General features: G+C 43.7%; 1 protein-coding gene and 1 pseudogene across 1 annotated transcript in view; one reads left to right on the top strand and one right to left on the bottom strand.

Moving 5' to 3' along the window:
- The window catches only part of AEBP2 (AE binding protein 2), an 80,189-nt gene extending 67,622 nt beyond the window's left edge, over positions 1–12,567 (top strand). The window contains exon 9 of the mRNA XM_054719233.1: positions 12,367–12,567. Coding sequence (XP_054575208.1) covers positions 12,367–12,385 — 19 coding nt within the window. The 3' untranslated portion in view covers positions 12,386–12,567. The remainder of the gene's footprint in view (positions 1–12,366) is intronic.
- Positions 12,568–17,469: 4,902 nt separating this feature from the next.
- LOC129149725 (40S ribosomal protein S8-like) lies at positions 17,470–18,129 on the bottom strand (annotated as a pseudogene).
- Positions 18,130–23,925: the final 5,796 nt, after the last annotated feature.

Below are 23,925 nucleotides of genomic sequence, written 5' to 3'. Positions count from 1 at the left end.
GGGATTTCAATGAAAAATATTTTCTAAAATGTGCAGAAAATAATTTTTTTAAAAAATATATACTTTATTGATTTTTCACAGAGAGGAAGGGAGAAGGATAGAGAGCTAAAAACATCGATGAGAGAGAGAGAGACATCGACCAGCTGCCTCCTGCACACCCCCCACCGAGGGATATGCCCGCAACCAATGTACATGTCCTTGACCTGAATCAAACCTGGGACCTTCCAGTCCGCAGACCGACGCTCTATCCACTGAGCCAAACCGGTATCAGCAGAAAATAATTTCTTAAAAGGACACATTTTTGTTAAAATTTATGTATGTAACTTTTTTGAATCCTTGTTTATATATTATTATTTTTTTATTGACTTCAGAGAGAAAGGGAGAGGGAGAGAGGTAGAAACATCCATAATGAAGAGAGACTCAGATCACCTGGGTGGCACGGGAATCTAACCGAGACCTCCTGGTTCATAGGTCAGCGCTAAACCATTGAGCCACACTGGTTGGACTGAAAGAATCATAATTAGGGCCAAGGAAATCTTAACCACATTTTGCTCATCTTTTTCCTTGAACAATTTCCACTTATTAATACAACTTTTATAGCCTAGTGATTGAAATTACTTCTAATTTATGACAAACAACAAGGTAAATATACAAAACCATTTGAAGTATCTTATCCTCACTTATTCCTTCTCTAAAGCTCTGCCTTGCTTTATGTAGATACTGATGTGGTTGAGAAAGGGGCAACATGCCAAACTTAACAAGCTTAGGTCCTACATACTCAGAAACCAAAAATAGCCACATAGGATAGTGTGAACATCAAACTTCCTAACCAAAAATGAGTCATCCTAGGGCTCTAGTTTCCTTGACAAAGGTCACCCTTTACCTTAAGGGATCCTGTCTATTGTCCTTTTGCATCTAAAATAACAAACCCTTGCAGTGTCAGAGTAAACTCCTTTTTCGGGACCACTCCCCGCACTAGGACAGGAGACCGCAGAACCCCTCATTGTTGTCTTGTTCCCCACGTACCATCTCTAAGTGCTATAAATGTTAATTATCCTACACCCACCAATCTAAAAGAAGTGTCTTTTACTTTATATCCAATTCCAGAGATTTTGCTGTTTTATTTTCTTCTGCCTCCCTAATCTACCCGCAATAGATTTCATGTAACCCCCTGACGTCTCCTCTTTTGATTCTAATGTATAAAGTTGTAAAACTGCTATTCTTTGGAGCATTTTCTCAATCCGTTGAAATTTTGCTTTCCAGCAATTGTCATCTTGACTGAAATTAAATCAAAGCTTCTCTACGGATTTGGACGTTTCTTACATCGACACTGACCTATATATCTTTTCCTTCTCTCTGAAATTATATTTCTTGCAAGGCAGATCTGGCAACAAATTCTCCCAATTTTTGTTTGTCTGAGAAAGTCTTTATTTCTCCTTCACTTTTGAAGGATGGTTTCACAGAATAAAGAATTAATAGGTGTGTTTGTTTTTCTTTCAATACATATTTCACTTTCTTCAATTGCATGATTTATGAGGAAATGCCTGATGCTATTCTATCTTTGCTCCTCTATAGATATATGGTATTTTTGCCCCCTTCTTTCAAGATTTTTTTCCTTTTATTTTTCTGCAATTTGAATATGATAGACCTAGTTGTACATTTTTGGGAGGAGGGGGGCATTTATCCTTATTCTGTGTTTAGCTGTCTGACGTTAATTTGGGGAAATTCTGTCATTACTGCTTCCAATATTGCCTCTGTTCCTTTCTCTCTTCTGGTATTCCTCTCACACATATGCTAAACCTTTGTAGTTGTCCCGAAGTTTGTGTCTATTCTGTTCCCCTTTTTCTTAGTCTTTAAAATTTTTTTTTTGCTTCTCTGTTTTGAAAATTTATTTTGATATATTCCCAAGCCCACAGACACTTTCCTTAACTGTGTCCAGTCTAACGAACCCATCAAAGTCATTTTTTCATTATTTCTATTATCATGTTTTTATTTGTAGGATTTCTTCTTGAGTCTTAATTTCTGTCTTTCTGCTTACATTGGCCATTGGTTCCTGAAAGTTGTCTACTTTTCCATTAGTATGTTAATATGTATTATCTTAGTATATTGATCTAATTATTTTAAATTCCTAGCCTGATAATTCCTACGTGCCTGCTGTATCTGAGCTTGCTTTTTGTCTTTGAAATGTGTTTTTTGCATTTTGGCATCCATGTAGTAATTGTTTGTTGAAAGCCAGACATGATGTCCCTGGTAAAGAACCACTGTAAATAGGCTTTTAGTGATGTGGGAAGTGTGTGTGTGTGTGTGTGTGTGTGTGTGTGTGTGTGTGTGGTCGGGGGCGGCGGGAGAGTGAGCCTGTGGCCCTGGGCTATGACCTTCACAAGAGCCTCTCAGGTTTTTGTGGTGGTTGTTTTTAACCAAAGGGGAGGTTTATTAAGGTGAAAGTAACAAAGCTCTCCTCTGGAGGAGTCCCAAAAAGGGTTGCCAGGCCTCTCAGTTTTTCCTTCCTTAGGTGGAGCAGGGCTGGAGGCAGCTGTAGTTGGGTATTTGCCCTTCTCCCACCTGGAAGACTTCTCCCAGGTCAGTTAGGCCCCAACAAAACTTCAGTAGGGTTAGGTTCTGGTGAAATAGTTTCCCTAGAGGACAGGCCTCCTTAAGAACTGCAGAATGTCCCACTGGTGTGTCTCAGAGGTTGAGCAAGACCCATGAACCAGGAGGTCATTGTTCGATTCCCAGGTCAGGGCACATGCCTGGGGTGTGGACCTGATCTCCAGTAGGGGGCGGGCAGGAAGCAGCCAATCGATTCTCATCATTGATGTTTCTATCCTCCCCTTCCTCTCTCTGAAATCAATTAAAAAACAAAAACTGCTGAATATTTTGGGTCTCTTTGAAAATGGCTACTTTCCCCTCCTCCTGCTAAAAGCAAGAGGGGACTTTTCCCTGCCTTTGCTGTGAGAATTTGGTAGGACTCCTGGGGGTAAAACACAAATTGTGTGTGGGGCTGGATGTGTGTGTGTGTATGACTGGGTCCCTTTGGAGTTTTTAACTCAACCTTACCTACACTGAGCTTTCAGCAATTCGCCAACTACAGTTTTCCTACCCCACTACTGGTTCCCATGGAGGTTCTGCTCTGGTAGGTGATTCTCCGTCTCCTGTCTCTGGTTTGGGGGCAGTGATTTGCCTTGTGACCTCTGTACTCTGATGGATCTAAGGAGAGTTGTTGACATACAATTCAACTTCTACCTGTTAGGGCAGACGACTTCCGAGCTCCTTACATTCCAGATTAGAAACCAGACTTTCAAACCATTACAAATAGGAATCTGCTATTGAATCATCCATTTTCCTGGCTCCATTACTGTAAACAAGAGTTAAGCCTATACAAGGATCAGGGATGTGTTTTCAGACTGCATTGTAATTTATTTTTATTTTTTTGTTAATCCTCATCTGAGTATTTTTTCTATTAAAACGTTTTTTTACAGTGGAAGGGAGGAGGAGGAGAGAAAGAGAAACATTGATGTAAGAGAGACCTCAATTGGTTGCCTCCCACACGTGCCCGGACCAAGGCTGGGGATCAAGCTTGCAACCTTTGGGATTGAAACCAAGGCCCTTCAGTCTGTGGGCTACTGCTCTAACCACTAAGCAAACCAGCTAGGGCCTGCAGTGTAATTTATATCATCTTACATAAAGCATTTTCAGGCAAAATTAAAGTACAATCTTTCTGTTTTTCCTCAACTTCACTCGATTCAAAACAGGAACTCAAATAAAAAGGAATCAAAGGAGCAATAAAGGAGGGATCAAGGAAATGTATTAATTCAGTACTTACTCAATTCTTTTAAAAAAATATATATTTCATTGATTTTTTACAGAGAGGAAGAGAGAGGGATAGAGAGTTAGAAACATCGATGAGAGAGAAACATCAATCAGCTGCCTCTTGCACACCCCCCACTGGGGATGTGCCCGCAACCAAGGTACATGCCCTTGACCAGAATCGAACCTGGGACCTTTCAGTCCGCAGGCCGATGCTCTATCCACTGAGCCAAACCGGTTTCGGCCTTACTCAATTCTATATTATGTTCAGTGTTTTCGGGGGACACAGGAATGGATAAAGCAAAAGGCCCTGTTCTCATGGAACTTACATTCTAGTGGGGAGGGGAGGGATAAGACAATAAACTAAAAGATGAAGTCAGTGAAAAGGGCCATGAAGAAAAGCAGAGGAACTAGAGAAAGAAGGTAGGGTGCTGTTCAGTTAGCACAGTTGGAAGTTAGAGGTGGTAATGGTTGAGCAGAGAGACCTGGCAGGTATGTGTGTGTGAGGAGTGTGTTTGGGGCTGATGTGGTAAGTAAGAGGGTCTGAGGAGGGTAGGCTTGGCCTGCTGCATGAATAGAACGCCACCAGTGTGGCTGGAACATGGGGTACCGGTAGGGGGGTGGGCGGTTAGAGGCACATCATGAAGGACGGACTGGCACACTTTGTTCTGTAAAAATAAATTAGTTGAAATATTTTTTTAGTTTTCAATTATAGCTCACCTTCAACATTGCTGTGTTTTGGTCTCAGGTATGCAGCACAGCAGCTAGACAGTCATACGTTTTCAGAAAGTGCTTCCCCTGATATTCCCAGTACCCACCTGGCACCATACATAGCTTTCACAATATTATTGACTATTCCCTATGCTGTACTTTACAGCCTGTGACTATTTTGTAAATACCAATTTGTAGTTACCTCTTTTCACCCAGTCCCCCAATCCCTTCCCCTCTGGCTATTACCAGTCTGCTCTGTGTCTGAGTGTTCCAATTTTTTTTAATTAAAAAATATTTTTTATTGATTTCTGAGAGGAAGGAGAGGGAGAGATAGAAACACCAATGATGAGAGCGAGTCATCGATCGGCTGCCTCCTGCACACCCCACACTGGAGATGGAGCCCGTAACCCTGGTATATGCCCTGACTGGGAATGGAACCGTGACCTCCTGGTTCATAGGTGGACGCCCAATAACTCAGCCACACTGGCTGGCTGAAGAAGTATTTAAGTGAATGAAAGGTGATGCTGTTATCAGGCTTTTAATGTTAGACTTTGTCTCTGGAGAATTCTTTTAAAATTTACAAATATCCTAAAACCATTATGGGCGTTAGTGGTCAAGAATGGAGATAATTACCTGTGGAAACAGAAGTGGAGTAGGCTAAAGTTTCTGACAAATTTAATTTGCCTACTTGCTTTAAACAACAATTTTTATATACAGCCATCGTCTGTGCAAACTGCTTTGGTTTTATGGTCATAAATTTTCACTCTGTCTCCTGAGAAATAGCTGAATCAATATTTACTAGGTGCCATACAGCTGGCTGGGAAATGTTCCTTTGGCCATGATTAGGAGGAGGAATTTGGGGATAACTTTTGTTTTTTCCCAGATATGGCCAGATAGAAGTAAGGAGAAAACTTAGAACAATATTTAGAAAATTGGTGAAGAAACCTCTAAGTAGTTCCCAGTCTTACCTGTACAGAGTATTGAACAAGATTATTTCAGTCCTAAAGCAATTACTGTTTCAGTCACAAGACCCAGGCAGACTGGTCAATCCTAGAGGAGTCTATATAGAATGTCTGAAGGAGTACCTAATTTATGAAGAGGAACTATTTATAAAATCTGAATTTAATTTGTATAGCAACCCCACCCCGTTTTTTTTTGTTGTTTTTTTTTAGAAGACATACAAATTTCAGAAGAAACTGTAGTACTCTAATAGTTAAATTGTTATTTAATAGCTGGATAACATACAAGGAAAAATGGTGACTTCATTTTTAGCATCAGCGTTTTGTATTGCTCTTTACTTGAACCCTTTGGTAAAAAAAATAGTACTATGAGTAATTCTTGGTCAATACAGTACATTTTCTAAAAGTATCAAATAATTTCCTTGAAAATTTTCCAAATATGTGACATATATTCAATATAAAGATTTAGAAAATTCATACAAAAATACTTAACCTTTTGCACTCGGATGTCGAGTGTGACTCGACATGGTTAGCATCAGTAGCAGCTCGAGAAAAAAGCAAGCGAGTGCAAAGGGTTAAACTAAAATCCAATCATATTTTTAAAATCACTATTAATATATTAGGTGTCAATGTATGAGGATATTTTCTTCTATCCACACAGAAAAGATTTTTTTCCAGATTGGTTAATAATGTATCATGTATATGCTGAGCATCTCTACATCACTGGACTCCTAGTACAATGTAACATCCCATTGTATGTGTGTGCCATACATACTTTTGTTAGCTGGTCCCTTATTGTTGAGTATTTTAGTTTCCACTGTCTCACCAGTGTAAACAATGCTCGAACTGAAAACTTGGAGCGTGTTTTGTTATTTGTATTCTACAAATGGTATGTGGCCTTGTGCCCTTCCATTCCTGAATACTAGCATGAAAATAAAATAAAGGACAGCTTATGGTTTTAATTTATATTTATGACAATAAAGCCTGGGTATATTCTTATGCTTATAGTTGACCATTTGACTGGTTGCTATGACGCACACTGACCACCAGGGGGCAGACGCTCAATGCAGGAGCTGGTCCCTGGTGGTCAGTGCACTCCCACAGTGGGAGCACCGCCTAGCTGATCGATGGGCGCCAGAGCTGTGGCAGTGCGAGCCTCTCCCACCTCTGCGTCAGTGCTACTGAGCAGTGGCGGAGGCAGGTGCCATGGGGATGAGTGGGAGTGGCGTGGTCCCCAGCGGGGTGCTCAGGCTCCTCCCCAGCCGCCTGCTGCCTTGTGCACTACTATATTCCCCCCCGGGGGATGTCGGACTGCCAATTTCAGCCTGGTCCCCGGGGATCAAGCTGAAACTGGCAATCTGACATCGCCCAAGGGGTCCTGGATTGTGAGAGGGTGCAGGCCAGGCTGAAGGACCCCACTGTTGCATGAATCCATGCACCGGGCCTCTAGTGTAAAAATATTAATCCTTTTACATGTTGCAAACAATGTCCAACTTTTGTTATTTTTATACAGATTTTTAAATTAACTCTCACAATCTTTTTCATTATGAATCTTTTCTTGGTTAATGTGGAGAAAGTCCTTTCCTATTCAATGTCCAGGTAAGTTATTTTCTTCAGGTTATTATGTGGTTTTATTTGTAAAAAACAAAACAAAATAATCATGTAAAATTCCAAGCGTATTTAAGAATACAGAGAGGAGCTTAGAGAACCTGCTTTAACAATACATGGCCAATCTTGTTCCATCTATATCTGCTCCCTTGGGATATTTTGAAGTAAATTTCCGACATCTGAGGATCATTTAAGCTGTTGATACTTGGCATTGTATCTCTAAAAGATAAGAATTTCACTTATAAAACATAGCCACAGTATCATATCACATGTAAAAAATTTAACAGTAATCCCTAGTATCAATTATTCAATATCACTTTCCTGATTGACTTAACATTGTTGTTTGTTTTTTATCTTTTATAGATTAGGTTTTATTGAAAAAGTAATGCATGTACTTCATACAAAAAGTTTCAGAGTACAAAAGTGTATAACAGTGAAAGCCAGTCTACTTTTGCACATACAAACATAAGTATATACATATTTTTATCAAAAAAGGCTGAGTAACATATCCTCCATTGTGAATCTTTTTCTTTTTTTTAAGGTATGAGAATTTACTTATTTTTTTAATTGTTTTAATCTTTATGGTTGAGATTATTACAGATGCCTCTCTTCCCCCCCCCCCCTTGCTCTCCTCCACCCAGTTCCCACCCACCCCAGGCCTTCACCACCCTATTGTCTGTGTCCTTAGGTAATGCATATATACACATAAGATCTTTGTTTAATCTCTGCCCTCCCCCCTCACCCCCCTTCCCTCTGAGAATCATCAGTCTGTTCCATTTCCATGCCTCTGATTCTATTTTATTCATCAGTTTATTCTGTTCATTAGATTTTTTAAAAATATATATTTTATTGATTTTTTACAGAGAGGAAGAGAGAGGGAGAGAGAGAAACGTTGATGAGAGAGAAACATCTATCAGCCGCCTCCTGCACACCCCCCACCGGGGATGTGCCCGCAACCAAGGTACATGCCCTTAACCGGAATTGAACCTGGGACCCCTGAGTCTGCAGGCCGATGCTCTATCCACTGAGCCAAACCGGTTAGGGCTCATTAGATTTCTTATTCATTTATTTTGATTTTTAGATTCAATTGTTCATAGGTATGTATTTGTTGCCATTTTGTTGTTCATATTTTGATCTTTTTCTTCTTCCTCTTCTTGTTTTTTATTTTATTTTTCCTCTTCTTAAAAAATGCCTTTCAACATCCTATCTAATAATAGACAAATATGCAAATTGGCCATACCTCCGACACACCCACAAGCCACACCCACCATCCAATCAGAGCGAGTATGCAAATTAACCCAAACCAAGATGGCTACAGCCACAGAGAGCAAGGTTTCTAGGTAACAGAGGAAGCCAAGCTTTCTGCCAGCCGTTGCAGGCCTAAGCCTCCACTCAAGCAAAGTTTCAATTATAGAAGGTAAACAAATTCAAACAACAGAATGGAGCTTGAGAGAGCAGGCCAGGGTTGCCGCTGGCAACAGGGGAAGCAAAGCTTTCTGCACACCCTGGCCGGGCGCACCCGCTTAAGGCTACAAAGTTTCAATTATAACCCCAACACAAATGGCTGTGGGCCTCGGAGGGAGCCCCAGGCTTGGCTCTGCTCCAGGCTACAAAGTTTCAATTGTAGAAGGAAAATAAATTCCAGATACCAGGGCCTCTGCTTTCGTTGCCAGAGGGCGTGGCCCACCTGCAAACCACCACAGGCCCCTCGCTCAGGCTGCCCCATGCCCCAAGGGAACCCCACCCTGATCAGGGACACCCTTCAGGGCAAACCAGCTGGCCCCCACCCCTGTACCAGGCCTCTATCCTATCTAATAAAAGAGTACTATGCAGATTGATCATCACTGCAACACACAATATATCTGCCCCCATGTGGTCAAAGATCCTGCCCCCATGTGACACAAGATGGCCAGCAGGAGAGGGCAATTGGGAGGCACCCAGCCTGCAAGGGAGGGCAGTTGAGAAGGACCAGCCTGCAAGGCAGGGCAGTTGGAGGTGATCAACCCTGCAGGAGAGGGCAGTTAGGGGGGTAACCAGGCCGGCAGAGGAGGGAAGTGGGGGCAAACAGGCTGGCAGCAGAGTGGTTAGGGGGTGATAGGCTGGCAGGCAGAAGCGGTTAGGACAATCAGGAAGGCAGGCAGGCAAGCAGTTGGGAGCCAGCAGTCCTATTGTGAGAGGGATGTCCGACTGCCTGTTTAGGCCCGATCCCTTGAGGGGTCCCAGATTGGAGAGGGTACAGGCTGGGCTGAGGGACAACCCCCCTCCGTGCACGAATTTCGTGTACCGGGCCTCTAGTTTCATATAATACTGGTTTAGTGGTGATGAACTCCTTTAGCTTTTTCTTCTCTGTGAGCTCTTTATCTGACCTTCAATTCTAAATGATAGCTTTGCTGGGTAGAGTAATCTTGGTTGTAGGTCCTTGCTATTCATCACTTTGAATATTTCTTGCCACTCCCTTCTGGCCTGCATAGTTTCTGTTGAGAAATCAGCTGACAGTCGTATGGGCATTCCCTTGTAGGTATCTTGCTGCTTTTAAGATTCTCTTTGTCTTTAGCCCTTGGCATTTTTATTATGATGTGCCTTGGTGTGGTTTTCTTTGGGTTCCTCTTGTTTGGGACTATTTGTGCTTCCTGGACTTGTAAGTCTATTTCTTTCACCAGATAGGGGAAGTTTTCTGTCATTATTTCTTCAAATAGGTTCAATATCTTGCTCTCTCTCTTCTTCTTGCACCCCCATAATGCAAATGTTGATACACTTGAAGTTGTCCCAGTGGCTCCTTACAACATCCTCACATTTTTTGAATTCTTTTTTCTCTTCTGGTTGGGTGTTTTTTGCTTCCTCATATTTCAAATTGTTGATTTGACTTTCAGAATCCTCTACTCTACTATTGAATCCCTGTATGTTATTCTTTATTTCAGTCAGTGTATGCTTAATTTCTGACTAGTCCATTTCCATTTTTTTTTGGAGGTTTCTTGAAGATTCTTGAGTAACCTTATAACCGTGGTTTTGAACTCTATATCCACTAGTTTGCTTTCTTCAATTTCTTTCATTTGTGACATGTTTCTTTGTCTCCCATTTTGGCTGCTTCCCTGTGTTTGTTTGTATGTATTGGGTAGAGCTGCTATGTCTCCTTGAGTTGGTAGAGTGGCCTTCTGCAGTAGGTGTTCTATAGGGCCCAGTGGCTCAGCCTCACCAGTCACCTGAGGTGGGAGCTCTAGGTGCACCCCTTTGTGGGCTGTGAGCACAGTCTTGTTGTAGTTGAGACTTGATTGCTGTTGGTGTCACTGGGAGGAATTGACCAGGCCAATTGGCTGTGCAGGAGACACCTCTATGGAGCAGAGCTTGCTTCAGTGGGGCTTTGGTACTTACTGAGTCTGCCCCTTGAGTGTGTTGCTTATGAATGTACAGGGTTGTAATCTGCTATGGTCTGACACTGACCACTGGGCACACTGGCTCTTGGGTCTCCAGGGAGGTGCAAAGTCAGCCACTGCCTGGGGCCACCAGGAGCTACAGAGAGATCTGAAGATTCCTCCTGTTTGTATCAGGTTTGGAAGTGCCCAGAGGAGGCCCAGCTATGAAGCAAGGCAGGTGCTGGTGCCGGGTCTTGGGCCTTTTATTGATAGGTTTGAGACTTCCTGACCCAGCTGCAGCCTGTTTGAGAGATTTTAGCTTAAGCAAGGACAGGCCATTCATATGCAAAAGCCACTGCACTCAGCTTGGGTGGGGTTATAAATTGGGTGAGGCGGGGTCTTGGGGAATCACCAGGGCAGAGCAAACAGAAATGGCTGCCAGTCAGCTCTGCGACCCGGGAGGTCCCAGCATAGGAGCAATGATCCCTGCGGACAGACACTTCTGTCTGGGAGAAAGCCGCCCCTGAGTTCCTGCCCTGATGCCAGACAATCCATTTCTTCCTCATATGTGCCTGTGTTCTTCAGAGCCTCACCCTGACACTGGAGCTCAGAGGAAGCAGGACCTTGTAAGTTCATTTCGTGATGCTGGCCTTTTAAGAGGAATAGCTAGGTCTCCAGCAGCCTCTGTGTCACTGAGCCCCAATCCCCACTGTTTTTTACAACCTGTAGTTCTTGCTGCCCGTAGAGACTTCCTTTTTCCAGCTCTGGGACCCTGAGCTGGGGGTCTAGTTTGGGGCTGGGACCCCTTGTTCTTGTTTAGAAGATAGGTGTGACCCAGCTCTTCTTAGGCTGAAATTTGATTCTTAGCTCATTTCATGTGGTAAGTTCACTGATAACTTGAGCAAATACAATAACACTGTTTAGAATCCATTGCTGTGGTGAGAAAAAACCAATTCTGTCTAACTGATGTTTAATTTTTGTTTGGATAGAATATATTTATTTATTGGATTACATTGGTTAATAAAGTTACATACGGTTCCGGAGTACAATTCATCATCTGTATATTGCTTTGTGTATTCACCACCCCAAGGCAAGTTTGTCATGTGAATATCTAAGAACTAGCCCATTCCTTGATAATGGAATTACCTAGGAATTTAGTCAAAGTCTCAGTATGGACCAGGAGCTTGTTAGAAATGCAGAATCTCAGACTTATTGATCTGGGATGTGCATCTTAACAACATTCCCAGGGGCCTAGTATGTCCCTTAAAGTTTGGCACTGCTTTAGCATATTAATTACATCACAGGCAACTGAGGGGGTCTGTGGAGAACCATTTAAAATATTTATTCCTCCACAAAACAGATATCTTTTTTTTTTTTTTAAATATATATTTTATTGATTTTTTACAGAGAGGAAGAGAGAGGGATAGAGAGTTAGAAACATCGATGAGAGAGAAACATCAATCAGCTGCCTCTTGCACCGCCCCCTACTGGGGATGTGCCCGCAACCAAGGTACATGCCCTTGACCGGAATCAAACCTGGGACCCTTGAGTCCGCAGGCCGACGCTCTATCCACTGAGCCAAACCGGTTTCGGCGAAACAGATATCTTTTAAGCATGTAATTTTTATTAGGCATTAGTAGTACTGGCAATAATAACAACAACAAGAGTAATATAATAAGCCAACCACTTTACATAATACATTGTTTCTAGTTCTAGAGGAAGGTGACGTTAGGGCCAGCTTACTGGGCAGTCACTGGCGTTTGGGTAGCTTGCCATGATAACTCAGGTAGGGTGTCAGGGGGCCACGATCAGAGCCTAGCCCCATCTGACAAGTCCCCTGTATTTCTACCACTTCTGACCTAAAACCAGAGGGTGTAAGATCTTGTATTTTGAAATCCTTGATAATCTTAAAGCTTGTTCTTGCTGTATAGGAAAAAAAGGGAAATGTGATCTGGTTACTTGTGGTCAGTGCTGACGCGTCACCTGGAAAAGGAATGCAGACAGAAGACAGCAGAGATTTCTAAATGAAAACGTTACTTCTCCGTCCATATCAGATCCAATAAATGGAATAACATACCTGTTTGCCTAACACTCTTTTAAAAAATATATTTTTATTGATTTCAGAGAGGAAGGAGAGGGAGAGAGAGAGAGAGAAACATCGTGATGAGAGAGAATCATCGATCGGCCGCCTCCTGCACGTCCCATTGGGGATTGGCCCACCATCCGCCACGTGCCCTTGACTGGAATCAAACCTGGGACTCTTAGTCCGAAGGCTGACGCTCTATCCACCGAGCCAGACCAGCTAGGGCCTAACACTTTTTGTGGAGGAGTAAAATAAATTTCAAAACACAGCCTGGAACACTGCATTTCTCAATGTTTTGTATCAAATCTTTTGTTTGACCTCAAAAGTCTAATGACCATTTTGGGTGAAAAGCAGGAAAGAGAGGGAACCGTCAGCGTGGCGATGAGCTGGCCCCTGTTTCTCTGGATCTCAGTGCACATCAGAAAGTGGGTGAAAGAAAGGGAGCACCTGCTTTTCTGCGGATGGGGCAAGGTCATTATTCCCATCAATCACAAATCAACTTGCCTCTAGTTGAGAGTATGCTGCCCGAGGCCAGCCATGTCTCCACCTTCTTGTTTACCTGGAAAGAGAGGTTCCAGAGGCCGGCGATTGACGGGCAAGTGACGACACAATGAAAGGCCTTTGATTCCACCTCAGAGTACTGGGGCGTGCGTGTGCTGGCCAGCCAACACAGTTTTCGGTGCCATAATCGTATTTCCCATTGCTGCAAGAAACACTGTTTATGATTTTAGCACCCAGAATCAAAGAAAATTGTTTTCCTATTAGCCAAACAAATAAAAAAAATAATAATTACCACCACAAAATATTGACCAATTCAGGCGAAGCAATGAAGTTGTTTGGGGTAAGTATAATTCAAGCTTCCTAAAGCTGGGGCGTGGGCTCCCCAAACGCAGCTTTGTTGGGATTGCCGCCGGTTCCAGGAGCTTGCTCTCTGTCTGTGGGAGGAAAACCTGCCTTTTGAAGCAATGTGGTGCACACGCTACTCATAGAACATGAAAGGAAAGGCTCTTCGTGCCAAGAAATCACTCACGTGAGATGGAATTCTTTTTTTTTTTTTTCCAAATAAATCTGGTGGCAAGCTTTTCCCCGAAAGCTTCAGGGAAGAACGAAATAATCTGAAACTGTGTTCAGGGCAGGCACCATCAGCCTCTCAGATGGAGTTTGCAATGCCTGTCCGAAAGCACAAACTCAGCTTGCAGTGTTTGTGTGTGTGTGTGTGTGTGTGTGTGTGTGTGTGTGTGTGTAGAGTGAACTGGTGTGCAAAGGCTGCTTCTCTGGCTGACTGGATAGCTTCCAGGTAGTGGTGATGATTTTTAGATTTATGACAAGCTCTAGGTCTGCCTAGAGACACAGCATGTTTGAAAAACAAGGTGTTAAGTACGTCCGGGTGGGGGTAGGGGGTCTAAGGGTAATAATGTTCAAGTTCAGCACTGCACCGGCAGGCAGTTCAGCAATGAGGCAAACAAGCTCCTTTGGAGGATTTTTACAATTAAATTTAAAAATGTTTCTTATAAACAAGGGCAACTTTTTCCTCCATCGCAGTTGGCGCCGTAACTCTTTCTTGCTGCTGGGAGCTTAGGCACGTTCCGCCTTTAGTCCTTGAGCCTCAGGAAGACTCCACCCAGCTTCATAGTCGCAGGTTTCCCCCAGCCTTTACAATGGGAAAAACACCCTGCGTCCATCTCAGCCCTGCCTGCTTGACCTTTCACATCACTGGTGATTTGCAGAAATCAAAAGGCATCGCTGCCTCTGCATTCTTTTCCCAATTTGAGGCTTTTCTCCGTTTGGAGAGACGGGTTGCCTGTTGTTAGCAAGGCCCCTTTGACCTTTAACCTTTAGAGAGAAATTCAACAAAGGCAAGAACTCAGCCAAGAAATTGAATGGGATCAAACTTCTGAAGAGTGTCCAAAACACAATCCCGGGGCTTCTATTGCCCTGATCAGGACCCAGATAACCCCTGGAAGTTACTGCCCTCAGCGACACAGCGTGATAGGCAAGATGAGGATGTTACTATTTTAACATTTCTCTTTTTTTTTAAATTTAATAAATCTTTATTGTTCAGATTATTACAATTGTTCCTCTTTTTTCCCCCATAGCTCCCCTCTACCCGGTTCCCACCCCACCCTCTGCCATTACCCCCTCCCCGCCCACCCCGCCACTGTCCTCATCCATAGGTGTGCGACTTTTGTCCAGTCTCTTCCCGCACCCCCCAACATTTCTTTTTAATAAGTAATATCCTAGGGCAGTGGTCGGCAAACTCATTAGTCAACAGAGCCAAATATCAACAGTACAACAATTGAAATTTCTTTTGAGAGCCAAATTTTTTAAACTTAAACTTCTTCTAACGCCACTTCTTCAAAATAGACTCGCCCAGGCCATGGTATTTTGTGGAAGAGCCACACTCAAGGGGCCAAAGAGCCGCATGTGGCTCGCGAGCTGCAGTTTGCTGACCACGGTCCTAGGGTGAAGAAAAGTAATTATTTTGATCTTATTGGAAGTGGTGGCCATCATAAATCCCCCTTGTTTTCTTTCTTTTTTTTTTCTGACTCAATAGAACATAATTACATTCGAAGTTTATTTTTGCTGCCATCAAACACAAAATTTAGCTCTCTACCCAAATACGTGGAAACTGATTTTGGATTTATGACAAATCCTAGACTTGTCTCGGGTAAAGAATCTATATTTATTTAAATAAGAAAAGCAACCTCTTGAGAGCATTGTGTGGGAACCATGCTATTTAAATATTCTTGTGCTGGAAAGGCTATCTTTTTCAAATCCTTTTTGGCTTCTAGCCCTGGAGAATGCAGCCTTATTCCAGAGGGACAAGGGAGAAATCCTGGATTAAAAATAAAGAGATGTAGCTCTGGCCCGTGTTGCTCAGTGGTTAAAGTGTCAGCCCCTACACCGAAGGGTCTGTGGTTTGATTCCCAGTCAAAGGCAACGTTCCAGGGTTTCAGGTTCAATCCCAGCCTCGGATCAGGGCAGGTATTGGAGGCAACCAATCGATGTGTCTCTCTCATATTGATGTCTCTCTCTGTCTGTCTGTCTCTCACTGTCTCCCTCCTTCCCTCCCTTCTTCCTTTCCAATCTCTCTAAAAATCAATGGAAAAAATATCATTGGGTGCCCAGCCAATGTACTCACTGGATGATCTTGACCTATGAACCCGCTCCATCCCCAGTAGGGGGCATGCAGGAGGCAACCCATCAATGATTCTCATCATTGATGTTTCTATCTTTCCCTCCACCTTCCTCTCTGAAATCAATAGGGATACACACACACACACACACACACACACACACACACACACACACCCTTGGGTGAGGATTAACAACAAGAAAAAATCAAGAGACGTAAAAGTCCTAGCTCAATATCTACTGCGAAAATGCTTTGTTATCTTGGCCGAGTTATTTTTCTCTCCCTCTACACTTCAGTGAAACCATCAGTAACATGATGGAGTTGAACTGAGGGTGAATGTAAACTTGCTTCTTTTATTTTTCCCCCCACTGCAGTGTCCTATCAAACGTAATTTCACATCACTCCTGTATACAATATAGACTATCACTCTATTTTGTTAGATACTATATGAATTCTAAATTATCACCTTAATTAAGTTAGGCAATGAGAACAGAGGCCATTTGGGTATTCTTAAACAATTGCAATGGGAGTTGTTTCCTAGGGTCACTGTAGCAAACTACCGCAAACTGGTGGCTTTAAACAACAGAAATTTATTCTCCACTGACCTAGAGACTAGAAGCCCCATACCAAGGGGTTCCCAGTTCTAAGGGAGAAGACGCCTTGCCTCTCCCAGGGGCTGATAGCTCCAGGCATTCCTTGGTTTATGGCAACACAACCCCAGTCTCTGCCTCATTTTCTCATGGCCGTCTTCCCTCGGTGTTTGTGTGTCTCTGTGTCTTCACACAGCGATCGTCTCCCCATGTCTCTATTCTCTCTCTCTCTCTCTTTTTTTTTTTTACTGCAAAAAGCTTTATTGTTTCATTTGATCGGATGCATGGGAGAGGGCTTCAGGTGGTTAAAAGAATGGCTAGCAGTTTTGGGAGAGGCTCAGGTAAAAGCCAGACACCAGGGGATGCAGAGGGGCCTCTCAAAGGCCTCTGGGCTCCAAAGGCTCCTAGTCATGCTTGAGGGTGAGTCTTTCGAAGAGATACTCGCCCAGCCCAGCCTGGGGGCCGGCCAGCCTGCGGAGGTGAGTCAGGTGTCACCCATCTTCTTGATGAGTTTCACCCCCTCACCCCGGAAGTGGTTCTGCAGGAGTCACAGGATGAGGGTCTGCGCGGGCAGAATCCAGGGCCTGCAGCTCCAAAGGGCCTGGTTCAGGCTCCTCTCCAAGGCCAGGGCGGCTTCCATGGCCCTGAGTTTTGCCCACTCATCCTGGGAGGCCTCACCTCGTCCTGGAAGAGAAGGCGGCCACAGCGCTGGTTTTGCAACTTTAAGAGCCGCTCAGCCGTGCTTCTTCTCCACCAACTCATGGAAGAAGCGGTCCCCGCCCTCGAGAGCCACGTCGTCAGTGGAAATAGAAGCCCAGAGAGAGGTAGGTGCGGGAGGTCCTCAGGTGCAGGCGGCCAGGCGGGTGACCGCAGCCTCCACCTCGGTGGAATAATTCTGACCAATTTGGGAGCTCATGGTTGTTCGGCAATAAGGAGTTAAGGTAGAAAAAAACAACACCACGTGAGTTGGCTGGTCCCGGAGGTGGTTCTGAGGCGGTGACTGGATAAGACGCAGGAGAGTGGCCGGAGGCTGGGAGAAGGGGCGTCCCTGGGGCTGTTCGTCCAAACTCTGTTGAAGCAACAGACAGATCCAGGACCGCCGAGGGCACTGCCTGTTTTCTCTTTTTATAAGAACATCAGTTACTTGGTTTAGGGCCCATCTCAATTCAGTACTGTATGGCCTCATCTTAGCTTGAAGGTATCTGTTTTCTAAATAAGATTACATTTATTTCTTTGTTTCTAGAACAAGAAACACCTTGATTACATGAGCTAAGATAGGGGGGCCTTTCCGGGCCTTGATTTTCCTCACCTGGAACTCCAGCATGTGACCATGTGCGCGGCCACCCGGGTCTTGGAGCGAGGCCTGCAGGAAGCGTGCTTGGTGCTTGGTGCTCTCTGGCTAGAAGACTGCTGCCGCTGGCATTCCTTTTCTTTTCATCATATTTCTTCTGAATTTTCTTTCATTGTTTATTTTTGGTTTAAATTCTCCTCTTTCTCAGGAGTCAGGTTGGCCCCCTTCTCTGACCCAGGGCGGTGCCTCGTGGGACTCGTACCACGGTCGGTACGGTGTGTTGTCCGTGAGCACCATTCATTTCTTTGCTAGGGTCTTGGTGGGTACCCGTTTGTTGTTGGATGCATTGTAGATCACATGAGTAATCCTTGTTTTGTGCCTACAACACTCCGAGCCCCAGGGGAAGTTGCTCACGTCCGGCCTGAAGGCTCGGTCCTTTTTGCCTTCCTGCACTTGCACTGTGTGTGTGTGGCTGGGGCCAGTCTTAGTGTTGGCAGCAGGGCGTCCCAGCTCAGATTATTGCTTCTTTCGATGGGGCTTTCTCTTGCCCCTGGTCTTGCAGCACATGTGCCAGTTGTCCCAAGAGATGCCCATGGCTCAGCGCCCTCTGGAGAGAGCTAAAGAAGATCACATTTATAGGTACTGGGTGTTAACATTTCAACATATCATTTGGGGGATGTGATTCAACAGTAAGAGTTATAGATGACAATTGCAGTGCCCTGTTAACATCAGTACTTAATTTATTTCTGTATTTTTATTTGGAGGCACAATATGAAGAGAAATCTTGGTCCACACTTATAAGAAATCATTTACAATAATAAAAGCGTAATATGCTAATTAGACTGGACAGCCTAACAACCTTCTGGACGTCATTCCGGATGTCCTTCTGGACGAAGCCATCGCGGTGGGGGCCGAGGCAGTTAGGGGCGATCAGTTAGGCAGGTAGAGGCGGTGAGGGGCAATCAGGGAGGCAGGCGAGTGGTTAGGGGTGATCAGGCAGGCAGGTGAGTGGTTAGGGGCAATGAGGCAGGCAGGCAGTGGTTGGGGCGATCAGGCAGGCAGGCCAGGGATTAGGAGCCAGTGGTCCCAGATTGTGAGAGGGATGTCCGACTACCGGCAGTCGAACATTCCCCGAGAAGTCCCAGATTGCAAGAAGGTGCAGGCCAGGCTAAGGGACCCTACCCCCTCATGCACAAATTTCGTGCACTGGGCCTCTAGTAAATTATAATTAAAAACTTTTTAGAACATGTAATCTTGCAATCTCAACCTCAACACCTTCTGTTAAACTGATCATGAGGTCTGAAAGAGCCACATTAGAAAAGTTCCTTTTCCATGTTAAATTACTGAGAATGTCCTATAAAACACTCTCCTTAATTACTAGAGAGTGTTTACTTTTTAAAAAAAAGTTTTTATTGATATCAGAGAGAGGTAGGGAGAGGAAAAGAGAGATAGAAACATCCATCTATGAGAGAGAAACATCTATTAGCTGCTTCCTACATGCCCCCTACTGGGGATCAAGCCTGAAACCCCAGGCATGTGCTTTGACTGGGAATCGAACTGGCTACCTCTTGGTACATAGAGACGATGCTCAACCAACTGAGTCACACCAGCCAGGCGAGAGGATTCACTTTTTAAAAGGCCTCCTGAAGAGCTTAAATCACCATTATATTGGGCTGACAATGTGTTTTTAAATGTCACAATACCCTGAATTATTCAGTGGTGCCATTTGAAAACATCTTGTTAGTGCTGCATTCTGTCTGGCATTCTCTCAAAATTTCAAATGAGTTAAAATAGTGTTATTTTGTATTTGGAGTCTAAACTTGGTTTCAGTTTTATTGCTGGCACTTTTCTGAGCAGTAACATGGGGGACTGGGAACTGCCATAATGAGCCCCTTAAGCTGGTTAAAAATAGCATGTAGATACTCCAGCTGGTACAACTAACTTACAGTTGAGAGATGTTTAATTAAGGGAGTTTTCTTAAACAAAAAAAGTTATTTATATTTTTATTTGACATATCTGTTCTAGGACCTTGTCTTGAAACTACTAAAAACTTCAATGTAAACATGTACTTTCTGAAATGCACTGCCCTTATCATGAAAATATCTGTAAAGTCCCCAGTTTAAAGACTAAGCCTTAGTAAATTTGACAATTTTTATGACGTGGTCCAACTTCTTTCAAAATGTTGCAGAGATAACTATTTAACACAAGTATAATGACCACACACATATTTCAGCAACTGCTTTCATCCGAGCAACTCTTTTCATATCATCAGAATAGACATGGCTATATCTTGCACAAAGTTATTCAATGGTATAATTATAATCTAATCTACAAATTAATTTTTTTCTCCAGTTTTGTTTCATCTGATACTAGTAGAAAATCTTCCTTGGGGTCATTTGCGTGATTCTGTAGGAAAACAAGCAAAACATAGATAGCAGCAAATAGACATTTTCATTCAGCTGAATCATAAAACCTAAGCTTTAAAGGAATTCCTATACATATATTTTAAATTCTCACCCGAGGATTTTTTTCCATTGAGCTTGAAAGAGCGTGGAAGGGAGGAAAGAAGGTGAGAAGGAGACACACACACACACACACACACACACACACACACACAGAAGAGAGAGAGAGAGAGAGAGAGAGAGAGAGAGAGAGAGAGAGAGAGAAAGAAACATTGATGCGAGAGAGACACATCTACCCATTGCCTCCCGCATGGCCCTGACCAGGATCCAACCAGCAACGCAGACATGTACCCCTGACAGAGTATTGAAACTGAGACACTTCAGTCCTCGGGCCAACGCCGTAACCACTGTGAAATACTGGCCAGGGCCAGATGTGGATTTTGAATGTGTATTTTGGGGTTTGAACAGGGATGCTCACCAGTGTGTATGGGCCCCCAAGGATACTTGGTAATACGTAGGGGGCATGTTTGGTTGTCTCAAGACCTAAGGGTACAGCTGGCACTTGGTTTCCGTGAGCCAATGCTAAGCGATCTGCACTTGTCTCACCTTGAAGGCCAGCAGAAAAGGAGGGTGATCATGCTTTTGCAAATGTCTGCTTACCTAATGTAGCCCAGACTTTAATGAGCTTTTTCTGATAGAATTGGTCTTTTCCTCATTTTGGATGGCCCTATCCAGGAGCTGTCCCTGTCAGATTTAAATTTTGTTCACATAAACTTTTTGTTGATAAAACTTAAGTAGTTGAATTAGGCAGGAACATCTCAATCCATCGATGTTTCTCTCTCATATCGATGTTTCTCTTTCCTTTCCTCGCTCTAAAAAATACATAAAAGAAATAAGTAAATAAAAAATAAAGTTTCCCTTTCTTAAAAAAAAGATTTTATGTGAAACTTAAAGGCAATTGCTTTCATTTCATATGTTGGTGCAAGAGTGGTGTGGTTAAATATTAATTGAATATCACTTAGTGCCAAATTGGCACTTTTCATCATGAGGCAATCTTATTTTACTGATTGTATTTTCTCCTTAAATTTAATTTTTAAACCAATGATTCATTTCTACTTTTAGAGATAATTACTATATCTCACCAGAAAATTAAAAATAAATTAAACAAAAGTATCCAAAACTTACCATAAGACTTAAGCTTAAATAATTATCATGACGTATTTTACTTGTTATTGTATGGCTTTCTGACAAGAGCAAGCACTGAGCAGAAGCGTCTGAACCTCATCTAGCATCTGATTGAACTGGATTAATATGTTCTAGGGTAAGTCTGCTCCCCCAAATAATTTTATGGGAGAGGCCATGTGCAAGTCTGAATTAAAAAAAAAAAAAGACTGGTGCAGAATTACTACCTATTAAGTGTATTATATGTATACTAGCGTTCCCGTTGCAGGAAAAATCCTGCAAAAGGGTTTCCTGCTGCACTCTATCCTGCCCCGCCTTCTCTGCCAGCCCCCCTGCTTTTCTTCCTTCTCTGCCAGCCTGGCCGCTCTCCTTCCTTCTCCCCGGCCCTGCCTCCGCTCCTCCCTTCTTCTCCCCCTGGCTTGCTTGCTTCTCCACAGCTTTGCTCTCTTCTGCAGCTCTTGGCTTCTTTCTACGCTGTCTTGATATGCAAATTAGCCGCCATATTTGTTGGGGGTAATTTGCATACTCATCCTGATTGGTTGGTGGGCGTGGCTTGGCTGATGGGCGTGTGGCTTGGGCATAGCGAAGGTGCGGTCAATTTGCTATTTGTCTATTATTAGGTAGGATTAGAGATGGCTAAAAAGCTATCATTCAAAGTCTGCATACAAATGAAGAAACCTGATTGGAAGGTAACACAATGGTGGTCTCCAGTGTGTTCAAAGTTGGTGTTTTCTTAACAACATTTAAAAAATAGTTAAATTCTGCCCTAGCTGGTTTGACTCAGTGGATAGAGCGTCAGCCTGTGGACTGAAGGGCTCCGGGTTTGATTCTGGTCAAGGACACATGCCAGGGATGCAGGCTCTTTCCCCAGTGGGGGGCATGCAGGAGGCAGCCAGGCAATGATTCTCTCTCATCATTAATGTTTCTATCTCTCTCCCCTCTCCCTTTCTCTCTGAAATAAATAAAAAATATATTTAAAAAATTGTTAAATTCTATAGTGACTGATTTCAGACCAGCCTGAGCTCTCAGCCTATGGTATTCAGCTTGATCCAGTTAGTTTCATCCTTTTCTTTTTTCTTAGTTCAATCTTTTTTTTATATATATATATATTTTTATTGATTTCAGAGAGGAAGGGAGAGGGAGAGAGAGGTAGAAACATCAAGGATGAGAGAGAATCATGGATTGGCTGCCTTTTGCACGCTCCCCACTGGGGATGGAGCCCTAGCTGGGAATTGAACTGTGACCTCCTGGTTCATAGATCAACGCTCAACCATGCCGGTCAGGCAAAAAAGGGGGGATATTAAGTAACTTATACTCTGCTAACTTAGTGGACTATTTTGCAATGATTAGAAATGATAATTATAAAGACTGTGTGTGTATGTATGGATTTTAAGTAAAATTTTTAAAAGAATTTTTTATCAATAAAGATTAAGTTTATGTAAAAACAATATCTACATTTTGAAAAGATCATAAAATGTAAACAATAAAATGTGCAAGAGTTGGTTATGAGTACAATTTTTAAAAAGAAATTTTAATAATAAAACTGTCATGAAAAAGATTTGTTACTTTGATATTGATTCATGTTTTATATAAGGTAATTGGAAGAAGATATTTTCTTCCTGATAGGAATCAACAGATATGATAATATCTTAAATAGCTGTCTAAATGGTCTTAACAAGACTTAAAATGCTTTTATCTAATTCTTTCCCCTTTTGTTTAACCCACACATATTTCAGAGAAAAGTTCATCCAAACATCAGATTAGTTTTTTAATTAATAAGAATGCTGATTTGGAAAAACCAAGATGGCGCCATAGGTTAAACACCTAACCCGCAGCCGGGCACAACAATTTCAAAAATACAACTAGAGGTCAGAACGGTCATCGTCCAGAACCACAGGAAAGCTGGCGGACTGAAATGCCCACAGCTGGGGAGAAGGAGAAGGCCACGGGGACAGTCGGGGGAGCCGCAAAAGCCTGAGGTATGGAGAAACGGACGGAGACACGAGCACGCGCGCCTGCGGGGAGGATGGAGCCGGAGAGGAAGGGGCGGCTGACGGCCTGGCCGGCGTTCACTGGCAGGAAGGAGATAAAGGCTCCGGATTGCGCTGAGCGCCGGCTCCGACTGCACTGAACCCCGTTCCAGGCGAAACCCTGGGAAGCCAGGCGCAGGCTGGGGGAATGAATCTGGGCTGTGGGGCGCAGGCACAGAGGAGCGGCGGAAGGCAGAGCTCCAGAGGCGCGCGCAGGAAGGGGCGCAAAGGACGGACTGTTGCCTGCGCCACTGAACTGCCCTAGCGGGAAGGAGACAAGGGCTCCGGACCGTGCTGAACCCCAGTTCCGACTGCACTGAACCCCAGTTCCGGGCGAAACCCTGGGAAGCCAGGCGCATGCTGGGGGAATGAATTTGGCCTGTGGGGCAGAGGCACAGAGGAGCGGTGGCTCCAGAGGCGCACACGGGAGGGCGCGCAGAGGAGGGACTGTTGCCTGCGCCACTGAATGGCCCTGCTGGGAAGGAGACAAAGGCGCCAGACTGCGCTGAGACCCAGTTCCAACTACATTGAAACCCAGTTCCAGGCAGCGGGCGAAACTCCAGGGCGCGTTTCTCTCAGAGGTGTTTGCAAGGAATACAGAGGGACACAGACACAGGAGCCTCATGTCTCCTGCACAGCAACTCTTCCTATATAGACAAAGAGGGTCCTCATGGACAATTGGCCTGGAGGACAATTCCTCCTAGTGACACCAACAACAATCAAGACTTAACTGTAGATACTCACTCAGTTTCGCAACTGCGCCGCCCCCCGCAGGC

This window comes from Eptesicus fuscus, chromosome 7, assembly GCF_027574615.1.
Source record: "Eptesicus fuscus isolate TK198812 chromosome 7, DD_ASM_mEF_20220401, whole genome shotgun sequence".
Taxonomy (NCBI): domain Eukaryota; kingdom Metazoa; phylum Chordata; class Mammalia; order Chiroptera; family Vespertilionidae; genus Eptesicus; species Eptesicus fuscus.
This window is presented reverse-complemented; position numbering and strand designations above follow the sequence as displayed.